The following is a 15,789-nucleotide window of genomic DNA, read 5'->3' on the forward strand; positions in this document are numbered from 1 at the left end:
TTGCAAGAAACTCCCCTTTGTCTTCCTCTTTCTCGCGTTCTTGGGACAAGGTTGCGCAACGAACTCGGAGAACATTTTTGAGGTAAACAGAGTGGAACGTGCAAGAATCTCCGAAAAGACGCTCCCAAATCCGGCGACGAGTTATCGGGACACACCGCAATTAGTCGCTCCAACACTATTGTTCCATGGAATGTCGCACGACACTTGTGCGAACCAACGTCGTAAGGATGGATCTCGTCGTTCCGTGAGAAAAGTTTTCGGAATGGTTTTTCACGGATATCGCGGAATTTGGGGTTTCGATAACAGAGAAAGAACCAAAATTATTCATGTACTCTCCGGAAGTAAGAAACAAAAGGGAGAAAGAGAAATCAGATACCAAATTACGCTTCCATATATGTGACTGGAAAGTTACAATTCTTGAGAAATATTTGAGGCGCGTGGATTCTTCTATTATTTTTGTTACCTTGACGAGACAATTGCGACGCGGAGAAGAGCGAGGTCGAAAAAAAGAGAATAAAATACGTGAAAAGATCGTACGTGTTGATATGAAAAAGTTTCGTCTTTCACGGAATTGGGAGTACGTAGTGCGGCGAGATTTCACAGCGCGATATAAAGTAAAAAAAGTTGGTGCGATACTCACCTTCGGGACAGATGCACTCGTAGTCATGTTCACCGATTTGATGACAGGAGCCTCCGTTTTCACATGGTGACGGGTCGCAAGGAATGTATTCATTCTCGCAATTTTGCCCGGTGTATCCGTTTGAACACATGCATCTGTAAGAGAGATAGTATAAAGTATATATTTTAAATATCATAAAAATATAATAAAATTTTTAAAATCTTAAATCACTACAATATTTGAATAAAAAATTTTTTAAACAGTAATTAATCTTGTTTATCAACTATATAATGCGTAAATCAGCACACTACGTGCGTGATATATTGCTTTCCCATGTAGTACGAGAAATATGTAAAACGATCTAACAATGAAAAACAATTTCATTAATTTCATTAATTTTGATATCGATAATCAAAAGAATATGGTACCAAACTCATTAATAGTTATCATTCTTCGAAACAACTTTCAAAATTCGAAAAGTTCAACATTATTTTATTAAATGTTTGATTATATATCAATAATTTTGATATAAGTTATTGAAAATAATATATTTAAAAAAAATTATTTTTATGTAAAAGTGTTAATAAATATACCAAGTTACACGATAATCATTTTTACAAATGTTTCTATACACTTATTATTCCAACATGATATTTATGCCATGTGATAATTATTCATATAAATTATTTTCTATTTACTAACTTAATTATTTCGTAACTATATAAAGTTATATGAGTAATTTATATAGGTAAAATATTTATATTTTTAGTTTATATATATATATATATATACACTAAAAAAAAAAATATATATATATAGGTAGATGAGTCACATTATAAATACTTGCAACCTATGTGCATTTGTTTCTAAATGATTTATCATTCGTGTCAATCAGTGCCGGTTTTAGAATTAGTTCGCCCCTAGGCAATATTTCAGTATTACTTATGCAAATTATTTTCGTGGCAAACCCAATCTAACCCTAAAATTCAAAGAAAGCACGCATCAGCAACTAATTATTTTATTTAAAACACTAATAAACTCTTTACGTTTATTTAAATATTTGTAATTAAATTTGGAAATTATTTTTACTTTACTTGTCACTTTCAACATGTGTTTTTTCGACGATTTTTGTAAAAACTGTTTGATCAATTCCCACATAAAAAAAACTTGTTTCATTTCGCAATTGTTTAAATCGTTCATTGTTTTTAGCAACGGATGGGCGCCCCCTTCTCTCGTGGAGCCCCTAAGCAATTGCCTATGATGCCTAGTGATAAAACCGGCACTGGTGTAAATCGTAATATTTATCAAAGACAAATATTATCAATAAAATCAATAAAAGTGTAATTTTATTTTATTTTACACTCAAAAATTAAAAAATAGCAAAAACGAATATTTTTATTGCTCCCGAACGCACCTTGAGCTCGCGACGAACAGAAGTAGCAGAAACACGCGTGTGACGTTCATTTTTGTTCGTAATCGAGATCCATGGACTATCGCAGTAATGGAATGTAATCCTCATATTTCGACGAAGAGCCCGGGACGTAAATGTTTACTCCATTTTCCGAGAACAAAACCACTGACGGTCTGAACTCTCGTGCCCACCCTCTCTTTTCCTCGTTTCTCACGGAAAAATTGAACACATTCACGGTACAACACCTCACACTGATATCCTCACGATTTTTATTATGTATAACCTTCACTATCGCACCTGCCTGTAAGCCACACGAGAGCGTAATCCAACTCAGAGATTGTAATGTAAATACAAACACAAAAATTCATAAAATAATCCCATGAACACACACAGTGGAATATCGATAATCACCGCGATAAGAAAGTAATCCAGTGATGATACTTCAGTATCGGCGATGACAATAGTTGCAAAAATTATCAAAACTTATTGTGCGACTGAGCAAATCGTATCACTTCCACAGCGGTTAATATATCTTCATTTATCCTTCCGGCGCGTGGTAATTCTTGACAACGTTCCAGGAGATATCACCGTGGCGATTTCGAAGCATAGATTTCCCTTCTTTCACGGCACGACGCCAGCAAACCGTTGGGCGTTCTCCTTTTCATCGTTTTCACGCTATCTCATCTTACATTGATAGGTTAGAAAACCCTCCGCTCCAAATTTTACCATAACCAATGTCCTTTTCCGAATATCATGAAGATTGAAGACAAATCAAAACGCAGTCTTAAATATGGCGATTTGCGATGGATAACAGACGATCTCTTTGAATATATCCGATACTTTCAACTTATTTGAAAATGGAAGTCTCAGTACTATCTGACAGACCAGATTATGTGCCACATACATACGTTTTTGTCTTCTCGCAAGTTCTCCAACCGTTTTCAAACTTTTGCAAAATATATAATGTAATGTATCATGTAATGTAATATAATGGCAGCAATTTGCGTTTTTAAACTCTTTTAAATTCGTGCAAATGATCTGTATTCAATGTTGCGTTTGGATAACTCGCGGAATGAGCGGTAGGACGGATACGGAGCGTTGTCGAAATCAAGCCATATGTCAAACTAAAACATTCATTGCGGTACTGTAGTTTCCAGTCTGACTTTTATAATAAAAATTTATATTTTCATAAAGTAAAGTTTCTCGTTTTGCTTTTCTCCAAATTGCTTGCTGATTGTTCGATTGTCGCTGAATTTGAACACACTGAACACGGAAAACAAACGCGAAAATTCCGACTCGATCTCGCGAAGTCAATTCACATCGGCTTGTGATCACTCACTCACTCGTTTTAACCCGACCACCTGTTTCTCACGCGTATACCGAACGGTCGAGTCTTTCGCGCGAAAGAGCACGAACGTGAAATATACCTCACCCTTACACGAATGGCGACTGACTAACCTTACTTTCCACGGAGTACCGCTCAGAGGGCATCAGTGTCGCGCGCGTTCGACCCCTCCGTGCGCTCGCCCCCCATCGACAGCCGCACGCGCTTTCTCTTTCTCTTCACCGCCGTTTCGTATCAGATACTCTGTCTTTCCTCTTCTGCTCGCGCTTGCTCGCCGCAGACGAGAATTCCCTTCGCTCTACCTCATTGGCATTCGATCGTGACAAACGCTATCGTCTCACTGCTTTAGGGCAGTAGCTTTGCGCAAGAATGTCTCTCTCTTTCTTTCTTTTTCTTTCTTACAATGGGTCCATTTAAATCTAGAGTCGATTAAACTGCTTTTAGTACAATTGACAAAGGCATTTTTACTAAAAATTCCTTAATTACAAACAATATAATAAAAAATAAATTGCAATACCTTTTCTTATAAGCAAAGCTAATATCAAATATAATTAAAAAATTGAATTTTAAAATAAATACAGAAAATTGCCTAATTTCCCTATTTTCATTAATTTTTTGTTTTTATAATCTTTATGGATAATTTTATATTTAAATTACATTTGTATTCATATGTTAACACAAGAGTTTATTTTTCGTCAAATGTTATAAAGTTAAAATTAAATAAAGTTGAAAAATTGCATTCTTGTTACAAGCGTTCATAATGCTCTCCGGAGCACAAAATATTAAGTAAGCAAAAAAGTTCTTGCCGTTTTTCGATAATCATATTTCTCGAAATTGTTTAAGAACTGATATAAATGCAAGCTGATGGTTTCATTGCTTATATTGAATGCAATTGCAAATTCTTGGCATGTTAATTTTGAATTTGCTTCGATTGTCTCGATTTCAATTTGTCATTATTCAGAGATGTCGATCTCCCTGATCGGGAAGCATCTTTCAGGGATTCCCTCAGTGGCGGATTAACGCAAACAAGGCTCCTGCCTAGGGGCGGCAAAATGTTTAATCCGTCACTGGATTCCCTGATACAAATTTTTATCCCTTGATACAAATTAAAACCAATGCCGAGCGATTCTTTTCTTTACTGCATTCTCTTTAAATGCAAAACAAATTTTTTGACAAGTTTATAACACTTTAGATCAAAGTTTAAACTCGTACAATAAACAAGCACGAATCACGCTTACTTAAACAAATATTTTAATAATAATTGAAAGGTTAAAATATTTAACTTAAACTTTACAACTTGAAATGTAATAACTAAATGAAATGAGGATTGTATTTTACAATGAAAAAAAATTCCCTGCACTAGTTATGATTGACATAAACAATTCCGAGAATTATAACTAACGAAAAACGGCAAGAACTTTTTTGGTTACCTAATATATAATAAATGTTTAAAATATTATATCAATTTTCCTACATTATTTTCTAAAATATAACATTTTAAATAATGTAGGAAAATTGATTGACCAGTACTAACCCTAAGATAAAAAGTGTTAAAGTATCCAAGTCATTATGCCTTAATCGTTATTTTTGTGTCCAGAATATGCTTCGCCGTGCACAGAATGCCGCGTTTGCACGGCGACAATGTAAATATGTAAATCCGTCAAATGACGGACATGTTCGGGATCCCATGCATATTTGAAGAGGACCGGGCACGTCAGAAGCAAAAATAATGACTTGTGTGAAGGTGTTTGCACGATGTACGAAATCTTCCAAAATTTTCAAAACGATACAATACGACATGAAAGTTTAAAGACTCACTTTTAAGAACTTGTACGACTCAGAGTTTAAGAAAGCTCACTTTCAACGATCAGATCGATCACAAAAGAATGTGGTAATTTTCACTAACAAACTGCCATATAATAAGCATAACAAAAAAATATTACACATTGTTCGGTTAACCTCTATTCAACGGTGGTCGACTTTAAAATTTAATTTTCGCTTGTTTACCCACGTTGCATTCCGAATGGAAAGAACTGCGGGCAGAAAGATGTCCCGCGGGGCATGCTTTCCGAGTGCGGTGGGATAATTCACATTTTCTCGTCCCCCGCAAAACGCTCGACCGACCCTCCTTCCCTAATGTCCCGGGGTCCGGACCCGTTTTACACGTTACAACACCGACGGGTCTCCCTAGCCTAATCCATTATTCCACGTGACTGACCGCCAATCATTTCCGATACATTCGATTTTCGAGAGGCCGCTCAATCGTATGTAGATTATCTCTTTCGTGGCTACGACGACGGCACCCTCAATGGTCCATCGAGAATGTTAGCTTCGTTCCACTTGCATTATGGAAAACAAGATTGCAAGAACGAACAATGCAAGTACTGGAGTTGTGTACTTGGGAATACGCCTCGGGATTTCGCCATGTTTCATGTTGAAAAGTGGATCTGAATTTTTCTACGAGCGATACTCGGCTCAGATATACCGCGTGTTTGTGATAGAAATGTCGAGTTCACTTTTATATTTTTCATAATTAAAGATTTTAGCCATTAAAGATCTTCGCATAATTACCGTGCAACAAGCAGAGATAGAAAGCGCCGCGTAGCATCTTAAGTCACGTTGAATTTTTCTTCAACAATTAATTATTGTCCGAGCGCCTTAATTAATTAGTCATAGTTCGATAAGCATTGAGATCCCTTTAGATCCCAATTAAGACTTCAGTGTGTCTAGGATTAAACCTGATTCTAACGCGCAGCGTGTTTATGTTGGCGCGGTCGTCGGGAGACCAGAAGCTATCCCAGCTCACGATCGTGCAAGCTTAATGGAAGTAATCGATGGAAGCCAAACGTATCTCCATGATAAAGTCTAATCGACAAGTAAGTATAAGCATCTCATGCGGCACACGAAGAGAATAAAAATTCGTTGTTGACAGCACAGTCACGAAGTAACTAAATAAATTTACGATAAGTGAAAGAAATAAGGATACATTTACAAAGATCGTAGTAATGTTTATAACTTTATAAAACGATTTTATGAGCCAATTAGTACATCAAGTGCTTTCGCATATTACTTTTACATGTTTATTGCACATGGAATAGGTTTCAGTTCAGGTATTGTCCAGTTTTTCTTTTTTTTAACACAAAATAGTTTTTAGTAGTACATAATTGTCGCTAATACATACATTCTTCACTGTCATTGTAAATAAATTTCAAAAATAATTAAAAATAATTAAAGGCTTAATTCCATCCTAGCGGCAACATCCACGCACTCTGTCCTTCTTTGAGACATTCTTCTTTTACTCAACTTTAGTATAATTCGCTCTGATCTAATTTCTGCCGTGCGATCGCTTTTTATGCACCGGGCAGAAAAGAGTGGTGGATACGACTGACCATTGGCATAATTTCGCCATTCGCTTTGATGATCGGTTATTTCGTTCTGTCGCGGACGTCAGAACAAGGGGGGCATAAAAGAGGAGCAATCGCACGCACCTGAAGAAACGGGATCGCCCTTCACGAAAATGACGTCGGAGGGCGGAGGAAGACCGATCCGTGGCCATTTTTCAAGGGTCCAGGCTCGCAGAAACTTGCGGCAGCTTGCGCGCCGTGACAAAAAGTCACTTTTTCGTAGCAGTCTCCTAATGCACGTTTCCTCTCGGCGTTGCGAGCGGCGAGCAGGCAAAAGAAAAAAAAAGAAAGCAGAGGCCGGAATTAATCGAAAGTCCGCTGGCGAAAATCGCCGGGGCCTCGCTCACGGTCCGTTCGGGCCTGCCGGTGGTCGCCGCCGACGTTTTGTCATTAGCTGCACCGAAAATTGATACGGGTCCGCGTTGCGGTTTAACTTGTGCTGCCGCCGCCGTCGATTTAATTGACGTCAAATTGGAGCGCGCGGACGAAAGATTGGATTCGCGAGAGCGATCGCGCTCATCGTGATGAGCGACGGAAGGGTGAGAAGCAGAAGCAAATGAAGCCCGAGTACTTTTGACCGCGGCTCGATCCTGATCATCTTTACGATGCCATCAAGTTTCGAGATGAAAGCATTCTGCGACAGAATATCAAGTGCCCTTCGGTTAATAATGTCCATCCTTCTATGGTCGTTGATACACAATGTTTGATCATGGCTTCGCATAACGTAAAGAATAACGTTATTGCGCATAACGGTGGAATAATTACTTTACGAACACCTGCTTTATTGTGTCTTCTATTGACACTTCTCGAATGATTTAAGTAATTAATGAAGCGACAACTTATATGTATAGCGCAAACCGCTTTCTTGAATTTTTACCATATAAATCTGATATTCAAATATTTCTCGCATGCAAAAAGCTTTTTTACGAAAAATCATATTACGCTATAGACACCTACAACAAGTATTTAATTCTTCACATTCCAATCCAACACTTTGAGAGATATTAATACGATCATAAAACCAAATCAAATTCTAGTCTGCATATGCATAGTCTGCAATATATCTCGATGACTTATGTAATGCGTTCACTTTCTCCATTGTACAGAAAACATAAGCGGGTAAGTTTTGACAGCATCCATAAATACGTGAATAATTGCATCTTAGTTTTTGAAATGAAATGAATGGTCGAACCTGTTATCGCGATCCACGATAAATTCTCGTCGAACCAACATTTGTTCTGGTTAGTTTGCAATAGAGTTTGAACGTTATTCAGCAGAATATAACGGGAAGTACGACTTCCTATTACAGATGTTATATAAATGTTTATGAATGTCGGTGGAAATCGCGGGAAAATGATTTCCCGCGAATAAACAGTAAAAAATACTTTTTCATTCTCGCGAATTCTTTTTATAATGTGCAAGTTTGCGCGCGAATCGAGTTGAAGTTACATAGATTTGCATTATCCAGCCGATTACACAATGGCATTTAATGCAATCACTATTACACAAACTTGTACGTAAATCAAACACTACGGTTGCCTTTATGGTATGTTTATTACGTTCACAATATATGTACATTTGTGCTCCTCGTTTCCGTCAATATTTTTTGTTTAGTTTTATTAGAATCGCAAAAACTTATGATTACCGTTTGTTGCTATCGGTGATTTTCTTCCGCATTTAATATCTTCCGTGGACAAATTGATGCAGTATCGCAAGACTAAATGTATAAAACAGCAAACCCGATCGTCGTGGATCAGTGCATCGTCCGCTATATTACGGTCTTTTGGCTTTGTTGCGAGAATCCTCAATTTGTGTCGATTAATCGGGCGCTTAAGTAAAAATTAATTCCGCATTGGAAAATTTAGATACACCGTGCGCGCGTAGAAATAAGAAGCACATAACGCCGAATTAATGCTGTTTAATTCGCACACACATCCCGGCCACTTTCCCACCGTTCTAATTGTCTGAATTAGCCAAACTCGATAATCATTACGTCGCCGACATATCGTTACGGTAACAAAATAAAATTTCGTCTCTCCCCGTATAAATCAAATATTATCCCTGTGCAAACTATATAGTAGTGTAAAATTAGGATGCAACCAAAAAACTTGACATATATTCTATGATTACAGCTTTACAGTTTACTTACTGTAATATTATATTTTATATTCTATAATTATTTAATGGAAAATTCAGTATTTTCGTAAAAAAAAAAACATGCATCACGCAGACTTCTTATCCGGAAATCTACCTATCTATTTTTTTAATTCAATAATATATAATTAATAATTATTACAATTATACTAAACTTTCTTCATTAACATTACATTTTGCTCACCGTATTATTAGCAAAAGATTGTTTACAGAAAATATTTGTAAAATAAATATGAGTTAACACCGTAGTAAATTATATGGAATAGATTATAAATGCAAGAATTGTTTCCCGGTAGAGATATCTCTACGTTGTAATCTCATTCACACGTAATCATATACACACATCTTGAATATGGACGGAGCGCGCTATGCGACAAGACGCCACATGGTTCTTTAGTCTGTGCATATCGCGAGATACTTTTACTTCTTACGCAAGCGTCCCGCTATTATATCTCGCCGCGTCGTTATTCGCCATGCAATTTGCATTTTTCATTGAGGCGACGCGTGCGCGCTTCCGTTTTCACACACTGTGGAAGTCGACACGGATCGTCGATTGGAACAATCCGGACCTTGCAAGCCTCAGAGCACTCAATCGAGCGATTATCCCATCGAACTCACCTACGATATTCAATTTGCATTATAAATAGCCGACATGCGCGATCGACATGGCGTAACAATAACTGATGACTCGTCGCAATAACAATTATCGCCGAGGCGATAATTTCATTCGTAATTGTATGATCGAGAACTATTATACCATAATACTTGCGCCGATTGTCAATGATAAGCGCGTTATATATTATCATATTTAAAAAACAAAAAAAATATATTTTATAAATTTTTATATTAGATTTGTATATTATATAAATTTAAGTACAAAAAGGACAAGAAAAAAAAAGATCTATTTATCAGTCGTAATTATCAATATTAAGAATTAAGGAATTATCAATAATAAACGGTTTACATAATAATAAGATAAAGTATATATATATAAGATAAAGTATATATATATATATATATATAACACTTGGACACTTGATTCTGAAGAAAAATAGAAAGAAAATATTCAGTAATAATATGTGTATTTAAAAAACTTGTGACGATTTCTTCATCGTCCATGAATGTATATAGAGCGACAAATGATTACAGCAAGCATATATCATTAAGATTTCAAGGAAAACAAAAGAATTTACCCTTGAGAGCTTGATCTCTCCTACTCGATACACTCGACTGACAACGTTATTATTACGGTTAATCGCATGATTCGCTTCGACAATATGCATAGACTTATCCACGATTCCGACACATGTAACAAGGCGTAAATAAAGAATTGCGTAGACCAATCTCTATTCTTTGTGAGACTCAATTTCTGCAAGGTCAGAAAGACAAATAATTCTCTCGATATATAATTATGATTTATGTCATTGATATATGAGATTAATCTCTACTTCGTTCCTTTGCGAAAATTAGTATAAAGTATGTTGTCAACACCATCTAAAATTGAAATAATCTAAATAACACTAGTTTGAATCCCTGCCTAAAGGTACGCGGAAACGTTTGGCGACAACTATTCGATACAGCCAGCAGGCGACAGATGAGGTTTGCCAGGAATTCCCTTAATTATTCTCTACGCTCGGATGACTCGCATCTTTGTCGCGCCCAACGTGTTTTTTTCCCCATCGCCGCACCAAAGATGCACCGCGGACGCTAGAAACGCTACCTCGATAGGTCATCGACCAGATCTACGAGATTCTTTCAGCTTGTCGCATAGCTCGCAGCTTGCGCTCGCGCGCGGGAGGATGCGTGGCTGATTCATACGCCGGATTGCGTGTGCAACCAACTATAATCTATTTCGATGTCGGGACGCAACCGGCGTCGTGACTAGTTCGAGCGCTACGCAAAGTTGTACATATAACAATCTTTCTTAATCTTAATTCTGATGATCTTACCGCTCTAAGGCTATAAAATATGCATGACTTAACATTGCGGAATCGTCCACAGGAATCGTCCACAGGAATCGTCCACAGGAATCGTCGTACAGAAACGGATCCGCGTAGAAATTACATTTTATTTTAAAGTATGTAATTTTGAGAAATGCAACAGGTCGCACATTAAAGTAAATCATATTACATTTATAAAAATTAATAGATGTTTAAAAGTCAGTATTATAGATATTATACTAGATTATGCAGTATTATAGATATTATAATAGATAGAACAAAATTTTATTTTGTAATTTCTATATTAAAGTTTATGCACAATACCTTGCTTTTTTTGCATACCTACTAGAATAATAATTTGATAAAAAGTCTCTCTATTTAAAAAGTTCTATCTATAATTTAATTGCAGATGTTTCCCAAAAGATAAATTAAAACAGACGGCAAATACAAATAGCAACCAAGAGAAAAGAATCAATCTTTTATCGAATGTTTCAAGTGATAATATTTGAAATGATAATGTGCCAAGTCAACGAAGCATGTCTCGAGTTAACACGTAGCAAATGATATCGAATTCCTAGTTTATATCCAAGGTTATCTTGATATTTTGTAAAGATAAAACTCAAAATCTACAACAAAATTATGTAGTATTTTTAATAGAAAAGGATAAATGAAAATTAGAAGTTACATGAATTCTTATTAACAACTTTGCCTTTTTTGTAAGATGTAACGAATATTAATGTACTATTTTTATTTTTATGTTATACAAGAGATTAGAATCTGTGTTACAAGTATAAATAATTTACTAATAATGACAAGATTTTCTTTCTTAAATTTCTTAAATTTAAAAAAATTTTTAACTTTATTCTTTTTAATAGAAAAGTAATTTGTATTTTTTTTAACATTCAAAAAAATCTAACAATAAGCGGATAACATCATCTTTCATTAGTTGCGCGCAATAAAAAGGATAAAATAACTAAATTTAAAATTTACCTCGGAATGCAAATATGTTTTAAGCTAATGCTCCGTCGCGTGTAACGCGAATTAATCCGACGTGTCCGCTTGCCTAGTTCGACTAAAGCGAACGCTAAGGATGACGCCCATCATGCTAAACGATATCTCGCGATATGCCCTTCGTGCGAGATATGCACAATTTTTTTGCGAGGCCGCACATGCGTGAAGTAACGTTATAAATTTTCCTCAACATTCGTTTGCGCAATTACACTCATTAAAATTTTTTTATAAATCCCTTTCATCCGTTCCCATTGCCCCCCTCTCAAACGCAAGCATTCATTAATTAAGAATAAGATTTCTAGCGTTTTCCAGCAATGCATGTAACTAGAAACATAAATGAAACAAATTTCGAATTACACAAATTATATCAATTTGAATTACATCATACAATTTGCAAGAGTTCAATTAAATAACTATAAAAGAAATTATGTATTTTATACGAAAACATATCGAATATTTTAGAATCATATAATAATTTTTCAAAATATTCTTTTTTACAAATTTTAAACTAATTTTAATATTGATCATCTTGTTTTCCCATATATTTTTGCGTTATTTCCTTAAAATGCACAATAAATGCTCTTTTATATTTATTATTTGAAACCGACACTGAACGCATGTCGTGAAAGAATCATATCATAATTTTGGATTGTGACGCTTACGACACAGGGCAAAACCTCCGCCTCAACGAGATGAGAATAGTAATATTCTAGGAGACACCTCGGTTTTCTACCCTGTATACTTTCGCCGCATAGACAAAAATTTCATAGTATCGCGCGTTTTCTAGTGACTCGACCGAGTATTACACGAAAATGCCGGCCGTTGCCACGCCGGTCACGTAGTTATCGGCCGCTATCAAGAAAACGGGTTCTTCGAATCACTCAGGATCCTCATTTTTTTCTACACTGCCATCACTGAGGTCTGAGGAAACGACTCTTGCTTCGCGACCACTAAACGACCCGAGTGTGACCTCGTCTAGAGGTCTTCTTCATTGCATGGAAAGTAACCTCGGATTTCTCGTTTCTCGAGCAGATGGAACGCGACACATAAAACGCGGTGACGTTCAAAAGTGTACGTGCTGGCAGCACGTATGAACAAGATGGACAAGGCTGTGAGAACGGAGTTCTACTTCTTTGTCCCTACTCTTGAGAATTATGGAGCGACAACATGTATTGCCGTATACGCCTACGTATTATATTTATCAAAGAACAAGAAAAAACTATCGAGAGATGTATAAACGCGATTGCGTATACTAAATTACTCAACTTATATTCTTCCGATTAAAAACAGATTATCGACCTACTTCTTGAAACCAAACCAACTAGTATAAAAAATTTTTTTTATAAAAATATAAATCAGAATATATATATATGTAAGCAAAAATAGATACTACTTTTTAAACATTGTTATTATTTATGAATATAAAGTATTATGAATAAGTATCGTGAAATACTCTAAACACTCTTCGAAAAGGCCAGATGTGAGCTTCAGCTAGGAAGTCTGAAGAATTTGACCTTTCGGGATCAATTCACAACCCGTTGTAGGCCCGAAAATTGCTGTGGAGGCCGCGCTGGATCAAGATCCGCTGTTAATTCATTCCGGGGTTAAGGAACACCACCGGTCTTCAGTTTGCCTCGCCTCCGCTCAATTAAATTCTACTTCAGAGAGAGATTATTTCATAAATCACATCTTGTCCCGAACACACGCGCAAGTTTCCACACCCGCTTTCTCACTTGTTCTTTCATCGCATAGCACGTTACTATTATTTGAAGAACAAAGACAAAACTATTAGAATGCATTAACCTCTTATAATTTACTATAAATATACTATGAATATACTTATTATTTGAGATAATTAAATCTAGATGACTTTGGCTACTTTTTAGTCTAAAATTGTTTATTTCCTTACTTCGCAATATTAATCCATACAAAAATAATAATTAACAGAGATAAATAATGATAAACAGTTACATCAAAGTAAAAAAATATAAGGGATTCTAAAAAGGCGCGCATCAGAAACAACATTTCAAAGCATGTAATATCTTCATTTGTTCATCACGTCATAGAATTCCAGAGCAAGAGCTGAGCGTCACGGTTGAGGGACAATAAGCAAAGAAAGGCGTACGATTATGCAATTCGCAAAAGAAACAAAGAGCTAGTCATCCGTACAGTAAAAAACTCGCATGCTCGCATTCTTACATACCCATAGTCGATCATTGCCATGTTGTTTACCTGCACCAAGGGAAAATTCTCCGCATTTCATATCTCGGTCCAATGCAACGGCAACACCCAAAAGATACCTAATCGGATTCCGTGATTGTGTCGCAATATTTAATTATTTTCACGTCAAAATTTCACACTCATGAAATAATGCAAGCCATCTCTCTCTCTCTCTCTCTCTCTCTCTCTCTCTCTCTCTCTCTCTCTCTCTCTCTCTCTCTCTTTCTTTGCCCTCACGTCACGGCGATGACATTACGGTACCGATCCTACGTAACAATTTAATAACATAGTATCTCCTACCGACACCACCTGACGGTCAGGTATGCCACATCAAAGTCTTTATTAGATCCAATTGAACATTATTGCAGCCCCGCTTGCTCGTACGCCGCCGTGAAAGATTGACGATGCCGGCGGAGTCTTTGGTTTTCAGCCCATTTTCAGTTATATAACTCAAAGCACTCAGTTGCACTGATTAATTCTTATCTTTTATTCAATATATTTTCTTTTCTTGTTTATATCAGGTACTAAATATATATTTTTAAAGAAACAATATATATATATATATATATATATATATATATATATATATATATATATATCTGTCCAAAAAATGTCAACACTAAAGATTAGATTTTATTTCTAGATAAATGTCATTTTCTACACGCTTTTCGATATTTTTTTCATCTTATTTGATTTAAACTGTAAAAATATGCTTATTTTATTTTAAATGCAAAGAATGTAAAGAAACATTCATCATCTGTCATTTTGATGCAGTAACTTTTTTTCGTGTCGCTCTGAAAATCCGTGACGAAATGAAGATGAATATATCGAGCCATGCCAGCTGAGGAACGAATGTCGATGCGCTGACAAAGCCCTTTCTCGCTATTCATGCGACTTAAGCGACTTAAAAGTACGCGGAGCTTCTTTATACACGTATGCTCTCGCATACACGCAAGTTCCAGTGTTGAACCGATATAATTCAATATAATGTAGAGACCAGCGACATTATCTGGTCCGGTGCAGTCAGCTCGGACTCGGAGGTCCGATTAATCTCGACTCGATCTCAACAAAGCGCGGATTTATGGTCTCTTTGCAGAGCCAAGCCTCATTTCAAAACCTGTTTTTTGGCAAGCTCGTTTCTTTTCCGCGGTAAGTTTTCTTTTTTTCATTTTTTTTCCTCGTCAAACCTCTCTCTTACCCTCGCCCTCTAAGATGCTATTATGCTTTTTCTGTCGATTCCTGTCGACCGAAACTCGTGCCACTGCGTACAGATTCCAGGCGAAATCTTTCATCTTTTGATCTTCCACCACGTTTTAATCTTTGCGTTTGCATTTTTGATAGTTTCCGAGAAACTATCTCGTTAACGTCCTTCATTATCCCTTCAAGTATTGCCAAGATTCTCGATACTTATGCTGGGAATACGTAAATCGGATATTCCAACTACTTCTCCTCAAAAGTTTACTCCGAAACAATTTTATTAATCAAACGCTGTGCTTATCTTCTTCCTCTTTTGTCAAACATTTCGATGATTAACCTAATTTACATTGGAGCACGATTATATGTCGGAATTCTGTGAATAAAACGCAGGTGATTTTTAACGTAACGAAACGCCGAATTAGGAAGAAATCGATAATGAACCATGAAATCGAGCCGATGAATCCAGGACGTTGCCGCGTATCGTTACG

The 15,789-nt window shown here is 36.3% G+C and overlaps 1 protein-coding gene across 6 annotated transcripts in view; it reads right to left on the reverse strand.

Moving 5' to 3' along the window:
- Positions 1-15,789, reverse strand: part of N (neurogenic locus Notch protein) — a 260,349-nt gene that overhangs the window by 150,575 nt on the left and 93,985 nt on the right. For 5 of the 6 annotated variants that reach the window (XM_067355433.1, XM_067355434.1, XM_067355435.1 and 2 more), the window contains one exon: positions 641-774. In XM_067355433.1, the coding sequence (XP_067211534.1) occupies positions 641-774 (134 nt within the window). Of the gene's footprint in view, positions 1-640; positions 775-2,033; positions 3,498-15,789 lie in introns of those variants that run through there. The other variant, XM_067355438.1, reaches the window with a different exon arrangement.

This window comes from Linepithema humile, chromosome 5 (genome assembly GCF_040581485.1).
Source record: "Linepithema humile isolate Giens D197 chromosome 5, Lhum_UNIL_v1.0, whole genome shotgun sequence".
NCBI classification, from domain to species: domain Eukaryota; kingdom Metazoa; phylum Arthropoda; class Insecta; order Hymenoptera; family Formicidae; genus Linepithema; species Linepithema humile.